General features: G+C 39.1%; 1 protein-coding gene across 1 annotated transcript in view; it reads left to right on the top strand.

Annotated features, from left to right (window-relative positions):
- The window catches only part of KIAA1328 (KIAA1328 ortholog), a 178307-nt gene that overhangs the window by 72134 nt on the left and 89058 nt on the right, over window positions 1–17115 (top strand). The window contains exon 6 of the mRNA XM_074166575.1: window positions 2479–2606. Coding sequence (XP_074022676.1) covers window positions 2479–2606 — 128 coding nt within the window. The remainder of the gene's footprint in view (window positions 1–2478; window positions 2607–17115) is intronic.

Genomic DNA, 17115 nt, shown 5'->3' with positions numbered 1-17115 from the left:
GGCAGTGTTGTATATTGCCTGGCTAATTTCTAGGGGGAAAAAAAGAGATCATCTTGCTGCTTTTAGCAAAAATCCAATAAAATGGAAGAGTAAGAGCTAATATTAAGGCTTTTTTTTTTTTTTTTAAGAACATATTCTGCAGTAAATGTACCAGCACATTATGGAGAATTATCATACCTAGAACTATTCTGCATGTGTCTTAAACAAATGAACATACTTTTTTTTTTCCTATTTGAAGCTTCATGTTTACTTACTTAGTAAGCAAAGCAGGGCTTTGGACTTTTAGACTATGGTGGCTGTAAAAATACATTGCTTAATGTAGACTGATTGTGTGAATGATCAAGCTTTTAATCTTCCAATACAGGAAATTTTAACTGTTAAAATGTTGGTGGAATCTTAGAATAACTTCAGGGATATCTCAGCTGCCATTTAAGCTCATGTTAACTATTGCCCTTCGCACTCATAATCACTTAACTGACCTTTGGACAATCTGGATTTTGCTTGCATGCTTTCTTAGTGGTAATTTTACATGTCATGTTTTAAGCTGTATTTTAAATAAATTTGGCAGCTGCTAACAAGAGGTGGTGGCATCATGTGCACAGCAAGGGCTCTGCTGTCTGTAAAACACAATTTGGCGATCTCTTTTATGGCACGCTTGCACCATGTGTGTGATAAGCTGGGGAGTGAGGGCAATCTTGGCTAGCTTTCCAGCACGACTGATATTAACAGGGTGGCAAGAGCAAGGGTAGGTGCGTGGCCATCAGTTGTGTGCCCCAAGGCCACTTAGGGTACTCATTCCTTGTGCCAGCAGTGTGCTAGCTGGAGGGAGAAGAGGGTAAAATCTGTTTTGTGGGGAAGGGGCTGCTGGAAGCAAAGTGAATTAAGAGGGACGTAAAAAATTGATAAAGATAGGACTGTCTGTTTTTATATTCTGCCACATAACATGGGTTTAAATGAATTTCCCTATAATTTGTCTTCAAATACTGACATTTAACTCTTAGGCTGTATAAATGAACTGGCTTTTTCTAGAGTAAAATTCATGCCCTGCGTCCAGGCTAATATGTTCACCTACTATAAACATTACTGCCTATGGTTACAACCGGAATAAAAAATTCCTTTTATATACATCATAGCTGGCAGATACTCCTGAGACCACCACAAATCACTTCAGCCTTTTGGTGCTCTCTGACGAAATGAACTGAAATGTAAAACAGTTCAGGCTTCAGGCAGGCTGGCTCTGGAAAGCAGTTAGCTTGTTTAGACCATTGTTTGTACCCTCCCGTATTTCCAGGTGCTGAGCAAAGATATTCTAGGAGCTCTCCTGATTGATTTAAACATTGGGGTTTAATAACCTCCCATTCCTTCCTTAAATGTTTCACTTGTTCTCTGTTTTAGCCTTTCATTTAAAGGAAAGAAAAACAAACAAACAGACAAACAAAAAAACCCTGGCACCCCCTCCATCCTTGTCCTAAAGAACAAGAAGAAAAAGAAGAAGAAAAAAAGAAAAAAAAGCTCAGGGTCATAACAGGGAATAACAAAGCAGTGAGTTATTTATGCAGCCATGATTGGCAAAAATGATTGCAACATGAATTTGCCCAGAAGCAATGATTAGATCATAAAAACGTTAAGGAAATCTGTAACTCAACACCATTTTATAGATTGAAGAAGTTTTTGTTCCCTACCTTAATTGCGGTGACTTGTTATTAAAGTATTTATTCAGAGTAATCTCTTTGGACAGCGAGCCCTTATCCCATCTGCATGCATAATTAAAAGTGAGGGGGGAGAGAGGGGAGCATAAATGGTTTACCATGCTACATGAGCAAGGGAGGGAATTACACAATGACAGGTGAAGAGCAGATTTATCTCCTGTTGGAATTTCAATGCTGCGAGCAAGGCAGGACACTGTTGCTTGCTAATATCCTCGCAAACACCACAGTTGCTGCTTCTCCCGATTACTGTCCAAAAATCATCGCTGGTCTCTGGAAGGCCTGCAGCGCTGCATCTGTGGCTGTGGGTTTTGGAGCCGTTGGTGCTCAAGCAAAGAGATTGGATTTGGTTATGTGGGCTTGTGAATCCATGTCTGTGCTTAAAAATGGACTATTTACTTACTTGGCTGGCTATTTATTTATTTATAAATAAACATTGGTAATGTCTGGCTTTGCTGAATACAAATCACAGGGTTGTAATTGTTCCAGCTGAAACAATGTCATCACCTGCTGCCTGCTGCTGTCCCTTTTCCAATGATAAAAGAATTTGGTGCAATCCTTCTTTTTCCACTCTCTGACTAGTAAGAACGTTGTACTTGAACATTCATCTCTAGGCAGATTTATCATCATTAGGCAGTACTCAAACACACAGTATCTGTTTTTAAATTGAACTGTTATGGATCTAAATCGGATTTACACAGAGTAAGTTGGTATCTATTTGACTCTAACCATTTGCTAAAGAGTATTTTTCCCTTAACTTCTGATGCCTCACCTCTGCAGCAGCAGTACAGAGAATGCCAGGAACTTTTGAGCCTTTATCAGAAGTACCTAGCTGAGCAGCAGGAAAAACTATCACTCTCCCTTTCTGAACTCAGTGCTGCCAAGGCAAAGGAGCAGCAGGTAAGCTCTTTTCTCCCATGTCCTTTTTTAATGACATCTTTAAGACATCTTTTCTCTTTTACTAGAAATGCAACTTTAAGAGTGTTGTCTTGCATTATACAGTGTTGAATACTGTTGTGATTGGCTTCCCATGGGTCCTTCCCTTAATACATGGATTGCAGAAAAGCAAAAAAAACAATCCCCCATGTTTTGGGTCAATAAAATGGGTGAAGTTAATTGACCATGGAGTAGGAATCGTAGGAACCCATGGCTTTGCTAAGGAAAAAGTCAAGATACTCTTCTGTTTTCTGTCATGTTTCTTAAACAGTAAAATAATTGCAGCCTCTATAGATACAGCTTTTCAAATTTTCCCTGCGGCTTTTGATGATTGAAAAGGACATTACAGATGATGTATTTGGTCAATAAGTGGTTTCTCAAGTCTGTGAGGCAGCCCATCTGATTTGAGCTACCTATAATTATATATGCAGTTGAAAAACAGAAGATGTTGACTAGAGATACAACATGTTAAATTAAGTGGTAAAATGTTTCTCAGATGCATGTGCCTAAAGACTTGAAAACATGGTTGCTTGAGAGTTTTTTCTGATAGCTAGATAGTCTTGATTTGCATCCCTGCTGATAGTGGATTTTACCCTGGAAATGAAGACTACTTATGCAAGTGCTCTACCTGATGTCCTTACCTGCTCTTCTCTCTGAGCAGCTTCCATCTGCAGATCTCCAGAGTCCTCCCTGCCTAAGACTATGCCTGTTTTTATAGGATGGGCCCTTGATCCTTTCTTTTGCTGGAAGAGTCTTAAATGCTTATAATAGGGCTAGAAGTAAAGTCACCAGCACAGAGTATCCAGAAGGTGGCCTGATGCTGGCTTCTCACAGGTTCCCGATTTAACAGCATTGCACAGATCCTTCGTCTCAGGAGCCTGTGAAGGAAGGGATGCATTTCTAATGCTGTTCAGGAAGCAGGTAGCAATAGTTCTCTGACTTCATCAGCTTCAAGAATAATTTTTTATCCTGCTGATGCTTTGGTTTTTGGTGTTGGTTTTTTTTTATTGTAAAATATATTGTTGGACATTGAGGTGTTTGTTAGGCGTTTAGCCTTTATAAACATTTCATTTCTGTTCTTTGGTACTTTTATCTGCTACCCATTTTGTGATGGCATTGAGTTCAAAACAAGAACCTTTTTCTCCAAGAATGGATGGTGCCTGTGTTCTTGCCTGTGCTGTGCAACTTGCTGGGGATTTCCGTGGAAAACAGTCCGGAGGAGCCCAAGTAGTCCTACATGTACTGTGTGGCAGCTGTGTTTGGAATGATACCAATACTTCTCTGAGGTTTTGTGGTGCTTAACCTTTCACCTTTAGCCTTTCAACTTTAAATACACATATCTTGTACTAGGTTAGCAGCCGGTATCCTGGTTTAATCGCATCTGCGGTGCCAGAGAAGCAGATAATAGGAAACCTTCAGCCCATTAACTGTCAAATCAGCATCTGATGGTACAGCAATCCACATTCATCTGTTGTTCTTGCTGCCTTCCTAATCGTTCTGTCAGTCTACGCTCAGAGACTTCTCTGAACCTGTTTTCCGATTTCACATGCAAAGTTCTATCAAGCTTGTCTTTGATCCCATTATTTCTTTTCTCTATACTTACAGGTACTTTTGTCCACAAATGCAAATTCAGATATTATATCGAGGCTTGCCTTAACACTTCATTTACGGTTACTTAGTCTACAGCTCCAGTCTAGCAGGTCTGAAATTACCCTGCCCCTCTTGCCCTATGCAGAGCTTTGTAAGCATAGATAAAAACCTGTCAAAGCGTGTTTCAATTGTTTTTTCTTATAGCTTGCAAAATATTTCTAGTGTTTGTAGCCTTCCTCTTCAATTTTCTTTTGATGCAGTCCTGGTAGGCATAGAGCTGTTTATATCTCGAATGCATTTGTTTTTATAAATTGTTACCTTTTTTCCCAAACAAGCACTTTGTGCTATGTTTCTCCTCACAATTCAAACTGTGGTGATATTTGCCGGACTGCCTCATTGCGTTGGTTTTTTTTTCCTGACACACTCCTTCACGTGATAGCTGTCGAATCTGAAGAAAAGTGACCAGGCTGCTTTTCGTTGGACTATTTTGTTATTTTCACACACTTTTTCTTCTTGCTGTCTTTTTGTCTCTTGCTGTAATACCTGAACTGCGAGCTTTTAGGGTTGCAGTTGGTCACTTTTTGTTGTGTTTGTGCGTTGTCTTAAAACAGTGGTTCAGGCAGGCACAGGGCTTGCATTCTGGTGCCTGCCTCGGTGGGGAATGCAGCAGGGAGGGATTTTGGGAAGTCAGAATTGGAGGGGGGCAGACACAGAAACCTTTCCACCTGCTCTTAAGTGCTGCCCATGCCTGCTGAAACTTTTATGCTGTCACTCTGTTTTAAGCTGGACTTTGAAAAAAGCCACGTTGTTTAAATACTACGCTGAAGGAAGTCTTCCTGAGTTTTGCTTGAATCCTGATCACTGGAAATCTTTTCCCCATGGTCTGTTTTGCGCTGGACTAAGGAAATCCTGGATATGTCTGGCTTTAAATCAGTAGGTAGTAGCTTGCTGCCTAGTTTTCACTTAGTTGAACTGTCTAGGAGGGGTAATCAGTGTTTCCCATTTCCGTTGACCCTAATGTTACCGGGGCATCTGTGCTGCAATGTAAGATGTTTTTCCGACTTTTCCTGCGTCTTCCAGGAACATGGGACTGCACTGTTATACTCTGCACTGAAGCACTTCTTTGTTCTGCCTGTTATGAGCTGTTCTTTCTTGTTTCTGTTCATTTTCCCATCTTTTTCCTACTTGTTTGTTTTGATTCATTTCTAATGCTACACTTATATCTTAACATCGCCTACTTTTCGCTTGCCTGGCTCCCTCATTCTTACTCTACAATAACGCTGACCACGGGCTGTCACTTTCCCCTGGGTTTAGACAGGTATTTGAAAGCATCTCCTTTCAATCTTTAAATGATGGCCTTTGTGTTAGAATGAGACAATTAACAGGTCAAGAGAACTGAAGCTCGGTTGCGTTTTTGCAGAAAGAGGTGGAGTTGTGTGGGAGGCAAACACTGCAGTAGCTGTGATCCTGTGGCTGAAATGCAGCCCTGGTTTGCAGCTGTATCGAACTAATGCAGCTACTTTGGTGTTAACTTTTATTTTTTTTCCATTTTAGCATCAACTACCAGTAGCAATAACTCTGAAATCACGTTTTCCTCTTACCTAATATTGCTTCTTTATAACAAAAGTCAGCCCTCGAAATTTAAAGAAGCATTCTGGTAGTAGTGAAATAAAATTGCTGGGAAGATGGTGGTGAGATGATTTAAGACAGAACCCTCGTGGAGTCAATAATCAGTAACTGGAACATGGAGCTTCCTTTTTTGTGAGATAAAGTTAATTCCATTTGAAAAGATACTTAAGGTGACATGAATTGAATTATTCAAACTGGCCTTCTCAGCGTTAACTCTAGGTTAATATCTCATGATGCCTCTTGGTTTCATTATAGGAGTTTTAAGTACATAACTTTTTATAATAAATTCAATACCTAGAAGCCGAACTGAAATTGGTTTACCTTCTTCCAACCCATAAAAAGAAGCATTAATTGTAAAGTGAATATTAAAGTGGTCACTAAAGTTGACTCAGATTCAGAGAGATAGCTCTTGTGTAAAGGAAGTGAAGAGCTCTACTGAACAATAGGCTCCTGCCCCGATGTTAATAGAAAATACCATCCATATTAAAATGTAGTTAAACTTCTACCAAAAATTATTTTTGGATGTTCTTTCTGCAGCTCCCAAATGTTCAGTCTTTGCCATTTTCATAAGCTTTACACAGAGATGTAAAGAAAGTTGCCCTTGTTCTAGATAATCAGGTCTGACCTAGTTATATAGTCGCTGCTTCACTGCCATCTCAAACAGTGGCAAGAATCCAGTTTACTTTAGCAAGTCTCTGGCTGATGAGTCTGTAGATGTTCTGCAGTGTGGGGTAGGACTTGAGTCACAAAAGTTGGATAGGCGGCTGAGTTTCCGCAGGACTGGGATTCTTGAGCTACTTCACCTAAAAGAAAGATAATACCTGCAGTCTCAGCATTGCCTATTAATGTTAATCTTTGTATTTACAAGTACAGCTGGCAGCTTTTGTTTCTTGTTTGTGGAAGATTATCAACACATCTGCTAATTCCCTTGATTTACAAAGATTCTTGTTGTGTATGTGTTTTAAGCTTCTGTTCTTCCCCCTGTGTAGAGATGGCACAAATATAGAGTGGGACTGTAGACAGAGACGAATATCAAGAATTTATTTTTAATGGGATATATGCACTCCCCCTTTCTTATGTAGCATATTGACTGCATCCTGTTTGGTGTTTATATTTAAGTAATGCCAGAGGCCCTCATCAGGAACGAGGTACTGTTGTGTACTAAAGCACTGTGCAAGCAGAGTGAAAGACGTGGTCTCCTTTGAGAAGATCGTAAAATCTTAAGAAGATTAAGTTTAGTGGGGAGGATAATATTATTATTTTTTTTTTTTTTAAATGTTACTATTTCTTCTGAATCATTTGTTCATCTTGAAAAATGTTGACAGAGTTGTGGTGTCATTTCTCAGTAGAGTCCAAAGGAAGCCTTTTACTTGTAAGGACTAGAAAACCTTATTTTCTTTTCATGTCAGTAACTGAAATTCTTGTCCATATCATTGTAATTTTTTGTCTTAATAAGGGTGATTACATACTAAAACTTCAAACATTGGTTATTTACTTTATTATTTTTTTCCTTTGAAAAGGATATTGAAACAAACAAGTCAGTCTTCAGATGCCCTTGCTTTCTGATTGTCTCCAGACTTTCCCATTCCTCTCTTTTTCAATACAGGTCACCTTTAAACACATTCTTAGCTTGCCTAAAGAAAAAAAAAAAATCCCATATATGCGAAGGGTTTTGAATGCTATAAGTTAAACCTGCATGATAGAATTGACTTTGTCTGTTTACCCAGCTGTATGGGAACAATGGATGAGCTCATATCAAAGATACTTGAAAACTGGGATAATAAATAAAGAACTAATTTGACTGTAGACCCAAAGGTATTGGAATAATTTTACAAGGCCAGACAGAGACGGAGTTTTAGCATGAGTAAATGCCTGGAATAGCCCTGCCTCACCTGTGTTACTTTTGGCAAATCCTCTGATCTCTCTCTGTGCCTCTCTTATCTGTAAAAGGGAGATAAAGTTTTTGTCCTCGTTCTTTCTGTTTTCTGCTGAGAATGTCAGGTTTTGGGTGCTTCCTCATGTGTGGTCAAAGTGATTAGAGATGATAATTCAAATTTAGGGTGGTCTGGAGCACACTACCTTATAATAGGATGAAGAAAAATCATGCTTTTTCCTTTCACCTCTAGATTACCAAGTCATAGTTAATTTAGCTGTCTTTCCAACACCAAACAGTAATGCAGATGGACATAAATATTTCAATGAAAAGGAAGCATGAGTATTGAAATATCTGCATATTGCTAACATTCATGATAGAACTCCACCTGCGCTCAGTCCCCTGGAAATGTGTGCCATACTAGAACTGTTTGGCTCGCATAAAAGCCCAGTCTACTTGCGTGCTGTGAGTGATGCTGTATTCGTGGTGATAAGCACTTCACTCTCAGCTCACTGCTTAAGCGAGGTGTGAGCAGTTCACTGCGTAACTGAGATCTGTGCCAGTTCACCATCTCTTTGTTCCATTGTCTTTAATCAGCCTTGTCTCTCCTCTCTTTAGGGTCTTTCGATTTTTCTTTTTTTTTTTCTTTGAAGATGCCTCTTCTGGTTTCATCCACTTAGCTTTAAAAACTGTCCCTCCTGTGGAAATTTTTCCTTAGGTGGACTCTCATTTCTGGTATGTATTTTTCTCTTGGGGAATAAATCTGGAAAGAAGACAGTGCCTTCCTTTCCAGGAAAATATTCTCTTGGCCTTGCAGACTTCTGATGATATTGTTGCTATTGTGAAAGGATATCTCTGCATCTTTATGAAAATTTTAGAAGTTCGTAGCAGGACTGCCTGTCCTTGAGAAGCACTTTACAAACTCTGAGATCAGATATTGCAATTTCTTCAGCATAACCCTCGTAGTGGCTTTTGGGAGAGACCATTGTGACCATCCTCTCAATCCCCCTTTGAAGTGAGAGTAAGACTTCCTCAATGAATGCAAGGCTTCATAAGGCTATACTTGAAGTCAAAGATTTTGTATTAAACCACAGGTCTTGAGGAAGGCATAAAATACAAGACTAGATGTAACGAAGAAATTTTTTAGCATGAAGATGATGAAACACTGGCCAGGGGTTGCCCAGAGAGGTGGGAGATGCCCCATCCCTGGAAAAATTCAAGGTCAGGTTGGACGGGGCTCTGAGCAACCTCATCCAGTTGCAGATATCCCTGCTTATTGCAGGGGAAAATGGACTAGATGACCTTTAAAGGTCCCTTCCAACACACACTATTCTTGATTCTAAGAAAACTTCTGATCTATCCCCTACTTTGTGGAATTACCTGTTTACCTGACAGCTATGAGTGCAGACATCCCCGCCGCCTACCCGTATGCTGGCACTTTTGGTTGTGTAGTCCGTTTGACCTATGCATATGCCTTTTGGTTCTGCTTGGTTCTGCTTGGTTTGCCTTTTCAAAAGTTGAGTTTTTCATGTACTTCCAGCCTCCTTGATTCACCAGTTCCTGGTAACAGACTTCTTGGATTCCTCTAAATGTGGCAGGTCCTGTATGTTGTGAGCAAGATAACATTCCTGAAGTTTCTGACTGGTTGAAAACCAGTGCTGGAGACTTTCAAAGCCTAAGTGAACAAGCAAACTAATGTAATTTGAAGGACTGGACCAGATAACTAGCAGAGTTCCCTTCCAACATGAATTTTTCTGACTCTATTTTGTATTCTCTCTTCACCACCCTTGTTCAAGAGAGACATCATCCTGTGAGAGTCTGTTTTGGTAAAAAAGTGAAAATGCTTCTGGAGCGGTAGCAATAGTCCAACAACTGGACCCTTATTTCTTAAAGTGGAAAGAATTAAAGTTGGTATTTCTTGAAACAAATAGAGGCTGTAGACTAATCTAGGACTTCATAACCTAAATACCATTATTCATCAGTTTAAATTCCAGATAGTGTGATATCAGTGATTATTATATTGAAAGATAAATGGTTTACCGTATCTTGCCTGCAAAGCACACAATTTTGTGTGTTGTTCAGGTTGTTTAATTAGAAGTGTCTTTTTTTAATGAAAGCCAGGTGATTATCAGTTCAGGGCACTATAGGTTGGTCTTTGTATGGCAGGAAGACTTTTTATGAGAGCCAGGGCTGTAATTTTCTTTCAGCTAAGAAGGTGGGAATTTGTTATCTGTCTGTACCAGGATGATTGCCTGCAGAAATATCTCTCTGAGTTAGTTCTGAATACCCTAAGATTTAGCTTGGGTTTTTCATTTTGAGCTGGAAAAAGTTAGAACTTAAAGTTTTTCTGATGCACAGTTTGCCATTTGAAGTTTGTAAGGATTCTCCTCCTGGAATTTTATCCACCATAAGACAAATTCATAAATTTCTTGAGAGTCCTGGACTCATTTCCCTATATAAGCAGAAATCTGGTGAGGTGGCATCAGCACAGACTGTGCATCTGCAGGATTTATTGCAAGGCTGCATACGCATTGCATGTGACTATGGTTTAGAACAGCCTGGTTACCTATCTCTAATCCAGCTAATGCATTAAATCTCATAGCATAACAATTTTTGGTTGCTGTCTATTCATGGTAGATGCCAGAAAATGTCTGAAATGTCCCACTTTCAGATGTATAGTAGTATACAATTCTCTTCATTTTGGAAATATGCTATTATGATTTCAGACCTTGGGACGTGGGTAGGAACATCCAGACATTTAGGACCATCATGTGCCAATGATGATTCATAGTACCATCAACACAAATACATGATACATGAGTTTCTCTTGTCTATGCAAGAAAACTCTCAATCTGAAACCAAAGCAGTCAGAGCTAAACACACAGATACATGATTTCTCAGGTTGACTGGGCTACTTCCTAAGATTTAGAGTAGGGGAAAGCCAGTGTTGTCCTCTGACCTGTCTCAGAAGTCTGGATTACCTTGAGGTTGGTCTCTGCCTTGAAATAAAGTCATTTCTAGTCAATCTATAATAGGTACATTTGATTACATGTTACGTCTTTCCCCATCTGTTCTCCTCTCTGTAAGCAGGAGCAATCCTATTGGCTGGAGCAGGCCAAACAAATTTTTAGACTGTCTTCTGTTTTCTGGTGTCTAACTGCAGAAACTCCTCTTCCTCACTGGAGCTCATTCATGAACATCAGCACCTTAGTTGAAGACTGTCAGTTTGCAGTCTCTGCTCTAAAACTTCAGTCAGAGGACTTTTCACAAAGAAGTAAGAACCTCGGTGCCTTCTACAGCTAGGTCAAGGACCCACTATTGCAGGCTAATGTCACTTTTAAACCTCAGCAGAAAAGCTTTTACAGTCATATCAAGAACGTCATTTAAGTCAGGAACCATTCATGTTCATGGCTACAGAAAACGAGACTGAAAATTTTAATAGAGAACTCGTCTCATTAAATGAGCTCGTAAGGCTGCAAAGTAGAACAGCCTGTGAGCAGCTGAGGTCACTCCTGGATTTCAAGTGACAGCTTTGGACACCACTTCTTTTCCTGAGATCCATACATTCATTACATAAAGTGCAACACTCCACTCTGCTGTTAATACAGCTTCTTAGCATAACTCTTCTTTTTGGATACTTACCCGTCAGTGCTCATTCAGTGAGGAACTCTGAGATTCCTGGTGATTTGTGTTCTTGGAGTATTTGATAGTGTCCCTTGTAATGACTGTGAACATTCAGGCATGGGGTTGATGGGGGGCAGAACACTTTTTTTGATCTTTAACATTTGCATTAACTGTGGGTACACTGCCTTGGAGTCCCTAGAGATTCTCAGCAGAGGACCTGGGCTGAACACCATTGTTCAGGCAGCAGCATGCACACCCCTGTGTGGAAAGGACTTGATTGTGTATCTGACCAGCACTGCTAATGCAAAAATACTCCTGTTTGTGCCTGGGAGCATGGGCAACCTTCATGACAATGTATGGACAGACTGACTTGTAAACGCTTGTTTTTCAAACCTATATGTAGCATCTGGTAAAGACACAAACCTATGGCTGAAACACCAGCACAAATTCAGCATTCACACTTGATTTGATATATATATAAGCAAGCTTTGAATATAATACTTTCTCTAGCTGTGAGACTGTATTATTTTCTATTTTTTCTAAATCTTAACACAGAAATAAGTGCCAATTTGATTTTTTTTTTTAAATTTAATTTATTTATTTTTCACCTGAATATTCTACTTAATCAACAGACATCAGCCTTTTAACATGTTACCTTAGGTCCTTTGTGTAGGTTCTGAAGCTTTAGGTAAAATGGAGGAATTCTTTTCTGCTTGAGGAAATAAGAGTTCAGACACACATGCAGAAAGGTCTTTAAATATTCAGGCCTTTGTTTTCATTTTATCCATGGGAATGTCATTAAAGGGACATGAGAAGTTTTGATTAATATTTTTCATTACTTCTGCTGACCATGAGAATTCTGCATACAAGTGTGCTATTGGGACTGCTGCTGTGGTCTACCAGGTAGGTGGGGGCTGGCGAGCAGATGAATTGGGATCTAATTGTGTTCTGTTACTGTCTTGCCATCAAGTTATTTAGTTGCTTTCTGGCTTAGTTTCTTGCTCTTTAAATAGAAGATGATGCCCACTGTTAGAGCATGTAAGCTGAGTGAATTTAAAATGCTGTGCAAATGCGAAGATGAATTGTTGGTCTAGTTATAAGGTACTGTAAGGAGAACTCGCTTGGTCTTGGACTTCTTGTATAAAAAGTAGGCTTTTTGGCTGTGCTGGGTTACAAAGAACAAGTACTCAACATGGGGAAAAAACCTCTGGGGCTGTGTGACATAAGGCAGATGCACACATTATATGGATTCGTTTCATGGGTGTCATCAGAGGTAAAAAGGATCATGTTATCTGAAATGAAGAGTCTGCACTTCTGCAAGTAAAACAAGAGAAGAAAAGCGCTGGAGTCCTCTATTAGCTAGACACACACATGCATTCTTATTTTCTGTTTCTTTAAGCATTAATTCTGTTACAACTATCCAGTGTGCTGTTATTGTAACAACATGCTTATTTATAGCTATAGAAGTTAATGCAGATGACTACAGATTTTATTTAAAAAAATATTTTAAAACTTGTAGATTTTGGGTTTTTTAAGTGCTTTGTCAGTCAGGCTTTGTAACTCAGCGAACACTAGCATATTAGAAAGGTACTTCCTGATTCCTTCTTCCTAACAATGTGCGTGATAGGACCAGTCACTCTTGGTTCTCTCTGTAGAAAGCAAGAGTGGAAGTGTGAGGCATTTCCAGAAGGTGACTCAAATCCAGCTGATGATTCAATTTAGAAGAATCTGGGCATCTTTTTTTTTTTTTTTTTTTTCTGAAATCCTCATTATTTTATCAAATACCAAGATACTCCTTTTACTTTTTCATGAACGATTAGGTGGCATCATCATTAAGATGATCAACACTGAAAACAAAGCGTACAATCCTAAGTAATAACTAAGATCATGTTTTTCTTGGTGTGGCTTGTTGATTTTCAGACATATCATTAGTGCTGTTTACATGCTGAACTAATCCTTTGTGTTAATATTAGTAAATATTGTAAGTACTCCTTTTAATTTGTCTTCAACCTTTTGGACTCCTGAGTCTAAACTTCTGTGTGGGAGCTTATTCCAGGTGGCAGGCTGCCAAACAGACCTGGCAAAAGCGGTGATGTTCATTATGCCCTTTTAACTTTTTTTCCTAATAGGAGAAAGTTTCAATATTTCAATATATTGAAATAAGACATGAATACTTCTGCTATAATAAACTACTAAGAAAGAGTTTGAGAATATTATGGGAATGTTTTGAAATGTCAGAAACACTGTAAAATGGGGAGCTGGTCATTTTTTAAACAAACATTCTGGATCTCTCCTTAACCAGTGAAGATTCTGGTAAAATCACAAAATTTTTTTTCCTCTGTGTTAGCAAAGGGATTTTTCTGTATGGTGGTTCAACAGACAAGGTGACTTGAGACACTTGAGTGAGAGCTAAGGTGGGAGTTGCAAGCCATCATGGTAGATGAGCTATTTCACAGTGGTAGGAGGGAGGAAAAACTCAATCCTACTGTCCTCTGGGAGCAAATGAGGTTCAGTTATTTGGTTGGCAGATGCTGCCTGAAGTAGCCACCATCTCACTCTCTGTGCTAGCAAGTGTGAGCCAGTGTAAGACCAGAAAGTTGCTGGTACCTGTGACAGCCCCTCTGGGGCCAGAAGCCATTGTCTTCTTGGTGCCTGCATTAAGCCTGGCACAGAGCTGGGGGCTGCTGCCACCAACCCAACCACCTCTGCCATGGGATGAGAAAATTTCCTTTCTGTGATGGTCACATTCAAGTAATGAATATTTAGACACCCCTATCAGAAATCTGTTCCTCCCAGAGACTGGTCCTTACAGTGGTTTTTACATGTATTTTTCCCTTTTCACAAAGGGGCAATTAAACTCCCATAAGTCTGCCAAATTTATTACATTCTGTCTACCTAAATATTTCCTGTCATTTCAGTTCAATGTGGCATTTTCCGGTTCTTTTTATCTTGCAACTGCTTAACTGTCACACTTTCTCTCCGAGCTGGCTAAATGTCAAGGGTGGAATAAATAATTACTCACATACTGTTATTTGTACAACTGTAGTATTTGGGTTGGGGACCAGTATCCTCTTGTTCTAGGTAGGCATCTGAATCTGAATGATGGTCACTATTCCAAAGAAGTCAAGATGTCTATGTATTGAAGCATTTTTTTCTTTTTTTTAAATCAGTTGGAGATAAAAGCTCCTTTAAAGATAAATGTAGGATTATTATATTGAGTATTACTTACTGATACATATTTCTTGCATAAATCTGATTTTCTGTTTACATTGCTTCCTGAAAATACCATTGTTAATAGAGTTCTGACATCTTATTTCCCTTATTGCTGTCTCAGTAGCGTTTTATTTCTGATGCTTTAATAACTCAATGTAGACTGAAAGGATAAAACTGAGGGAATTGACTGAACTAATTAGACCCTGATTTGTCTGGCTGTCCAGTGCCTGACAAACATGTCTTTGACATAAACAGAATAAAACATTTTTGCCATTAGCCACTTACAAATAGCTGTTTTGGCAGAGCTTTGAAATTATTCAATTCTCAAGGCATATTGTGCTGGGTAAGGCACCAATTCAGGATTTTTCTTTTGCCATTGTGACTCCTCCTTCCTGTCTGTGTTGAAGTAGAGTCATATTTAGTAGCTTCACAAAAACTCAAAAGCAGTTAGTGCAGTTATCACCCTAACAAACTGAGTATTTCTGAGAAAGTGGAAATGTTCCCATTTCAATTTCTGGTTAATGACACACTTGAGTATGGGATCTGAAATGTCAGTCTTTGTATTTTCAAACCTGTAGAAACTTGAATAAAGCTTATACATAAGAGCAATCAACTCTGATAGCAGTAGGCTAAATATCTGTTTCTGAAAATAAATTTTATATGAATCTATTCTCCAGACAATTTGACTTTTAAATGTTTAAAAATGTGACATCTTTATATAAGTGAATACAGATTGAGGCAGGAGCTATAAAAACTTGAAGTTTCCATGCATCACCTACTTTTCACTATCACCTGTTAAACAGCACGACTAGATACAATGCAGGCTTTACTACTTTCCATTGCAATAATTTACTGCCCTCCTGACCTATAAACAGATAACCGTTAGCATGACTTGATACTGTTAGATGTTTGGATACGTTCTCAAAGGTAATTCATGGTTTTAAATATTGTATGTGTGAAAGGTTTTATAACCCAGCATTTGGAAAATGGCAGCATTACATTTCCTTGAGCAGTGTTCTGGGAGTAATGATTTGTCACTGCAGCCCCGTTACAGGGCTTCCCGAGCAAGCGTCCTTTCCTCTCACCACCTCCTGGAATGCTCTATCCTTACGTAAGGACCACTGAAAAATTCATTAAGTGCCTTGCTTTTTGTCAGTGCTTTCCTAGAGGATGACTTCACTACGGTCTGCATGCAGAAAGTTTTCAGTGACCTCAATTATTGATTTACACTTAAAACTTCATTACAGTAAGGCGGGGGGGATGCTCCATTAGAGAGTTTGGGAGTGAATATAAGTGGCTTCTTGTCCCGCATCTACTACTGACTCACTCTTTGACCTTTGGATAATTACTTCAGCGTTCTGTGCCTAAGTTCACTGTTTGTATAGTGAGGTTAACAGTGCTTCCCACCATCGCTTGGAAAGCTTTTCAAGTTCTGTGCAGGAAAACCACAAATACTAAGCATCGTCATGATTCATAATGACATTTTTTACTCCTTTGCACCAGAGCCCTCTATTGAAATGAGCACAGTTGTGCTGGAGTAAGAGTGGTGAATCAAGTCTGTTAATTTTTTTTTTTCTACTTATGAGATATAAAATAACCATAAGAAGTTCTCATGCAAAATGGCAAAACATTTAAATGCCAGTGGGGTCGTTAGTCTCCCCAGATTGCTGCTTTTCCTTTTGGTCAGAAATAAGCCGAGGAACCTCAAGTGAGAACCTGAGTTTTCATGTCTTGGGAAACTGATTCTGCAGTAGTGAGCCTGAATTGTGCCTGTGCATGGAAACCAAAGCATTAGCAGCAGGTAACGGTGCTGGCTAGGTAGTGAGCTAATGCCAGCGAATACTTGGTCAGGTCCACTCTGTCATTGTTCCCATCAGTTGTTCAGAGGGAGTGGGATTGGGGGATGTAATCCTGAAGCATATGCTGGCTGAGAGGGGTTGTCCCCCTTAGAGAAGCGTGTATGGAATATTCTTGAGTAACTTGCTAGAGACTCAGTATGTTAGTGAGACCTGATATGCTTAATCCTCATTTCTTTTATTAACTTAATTTGTAAAGTTTGTTTTAGGACATAAGTGAGAAGAGGGCTAATAGTAGTTAGCAAATAACTTACTCAAAAAGCCAATATAGATAGAGAATGATTGAAGATAAGCAGAAGACCTCTGACATTTACATAATGTTTACCTAGAGCACTCATTGTAACTTGTTTGTTACAGAAGTCATTATCTGGAGATTAACAGTAAATGGGGGAAATGGGAGTATAAGACTAGAATGAGAAAAAGACAAAGGGTAGAAACAGGGAGATGTGTTCAAGCAGAGGAATGGGGAGATGATGTAGTCTGTTGATGATTTTTATGGACTATGATAATGCTATCTCAGTAGAAACTCACAGGAAAAGAAGAATTCATCCAGGTTATTGTTTGTTGAGAGGGTAATCTTCTCTGATAAGTATTGTGAAGATTATCTATAATGTAGTGTTGGTAAGAGGGCTTTGTGGAAATCCAGAGTTGGTATTTCTCTCAAACTTGGAAGAAACTCTTAACATTT

This window comes from Numenius arquata, chromosome Z (genome assembly GCF_964106895.1).
Source record: "Numenius arquata chromosome Z, bNumArq3.hap1.1, whole genome shotgun sequence".
NCBI classification, from domain to species: domain Eukaryota; kingdom Metazoa; phylum Chordata; class Aves; order Charadriiformes; family Scolopacidae; genus Numenius; species Numenius arquata.
Note: the sequence above shows the minus strand (reverse complement) of the source record. Positions and strands in the feature narration are given on the sequence as shown.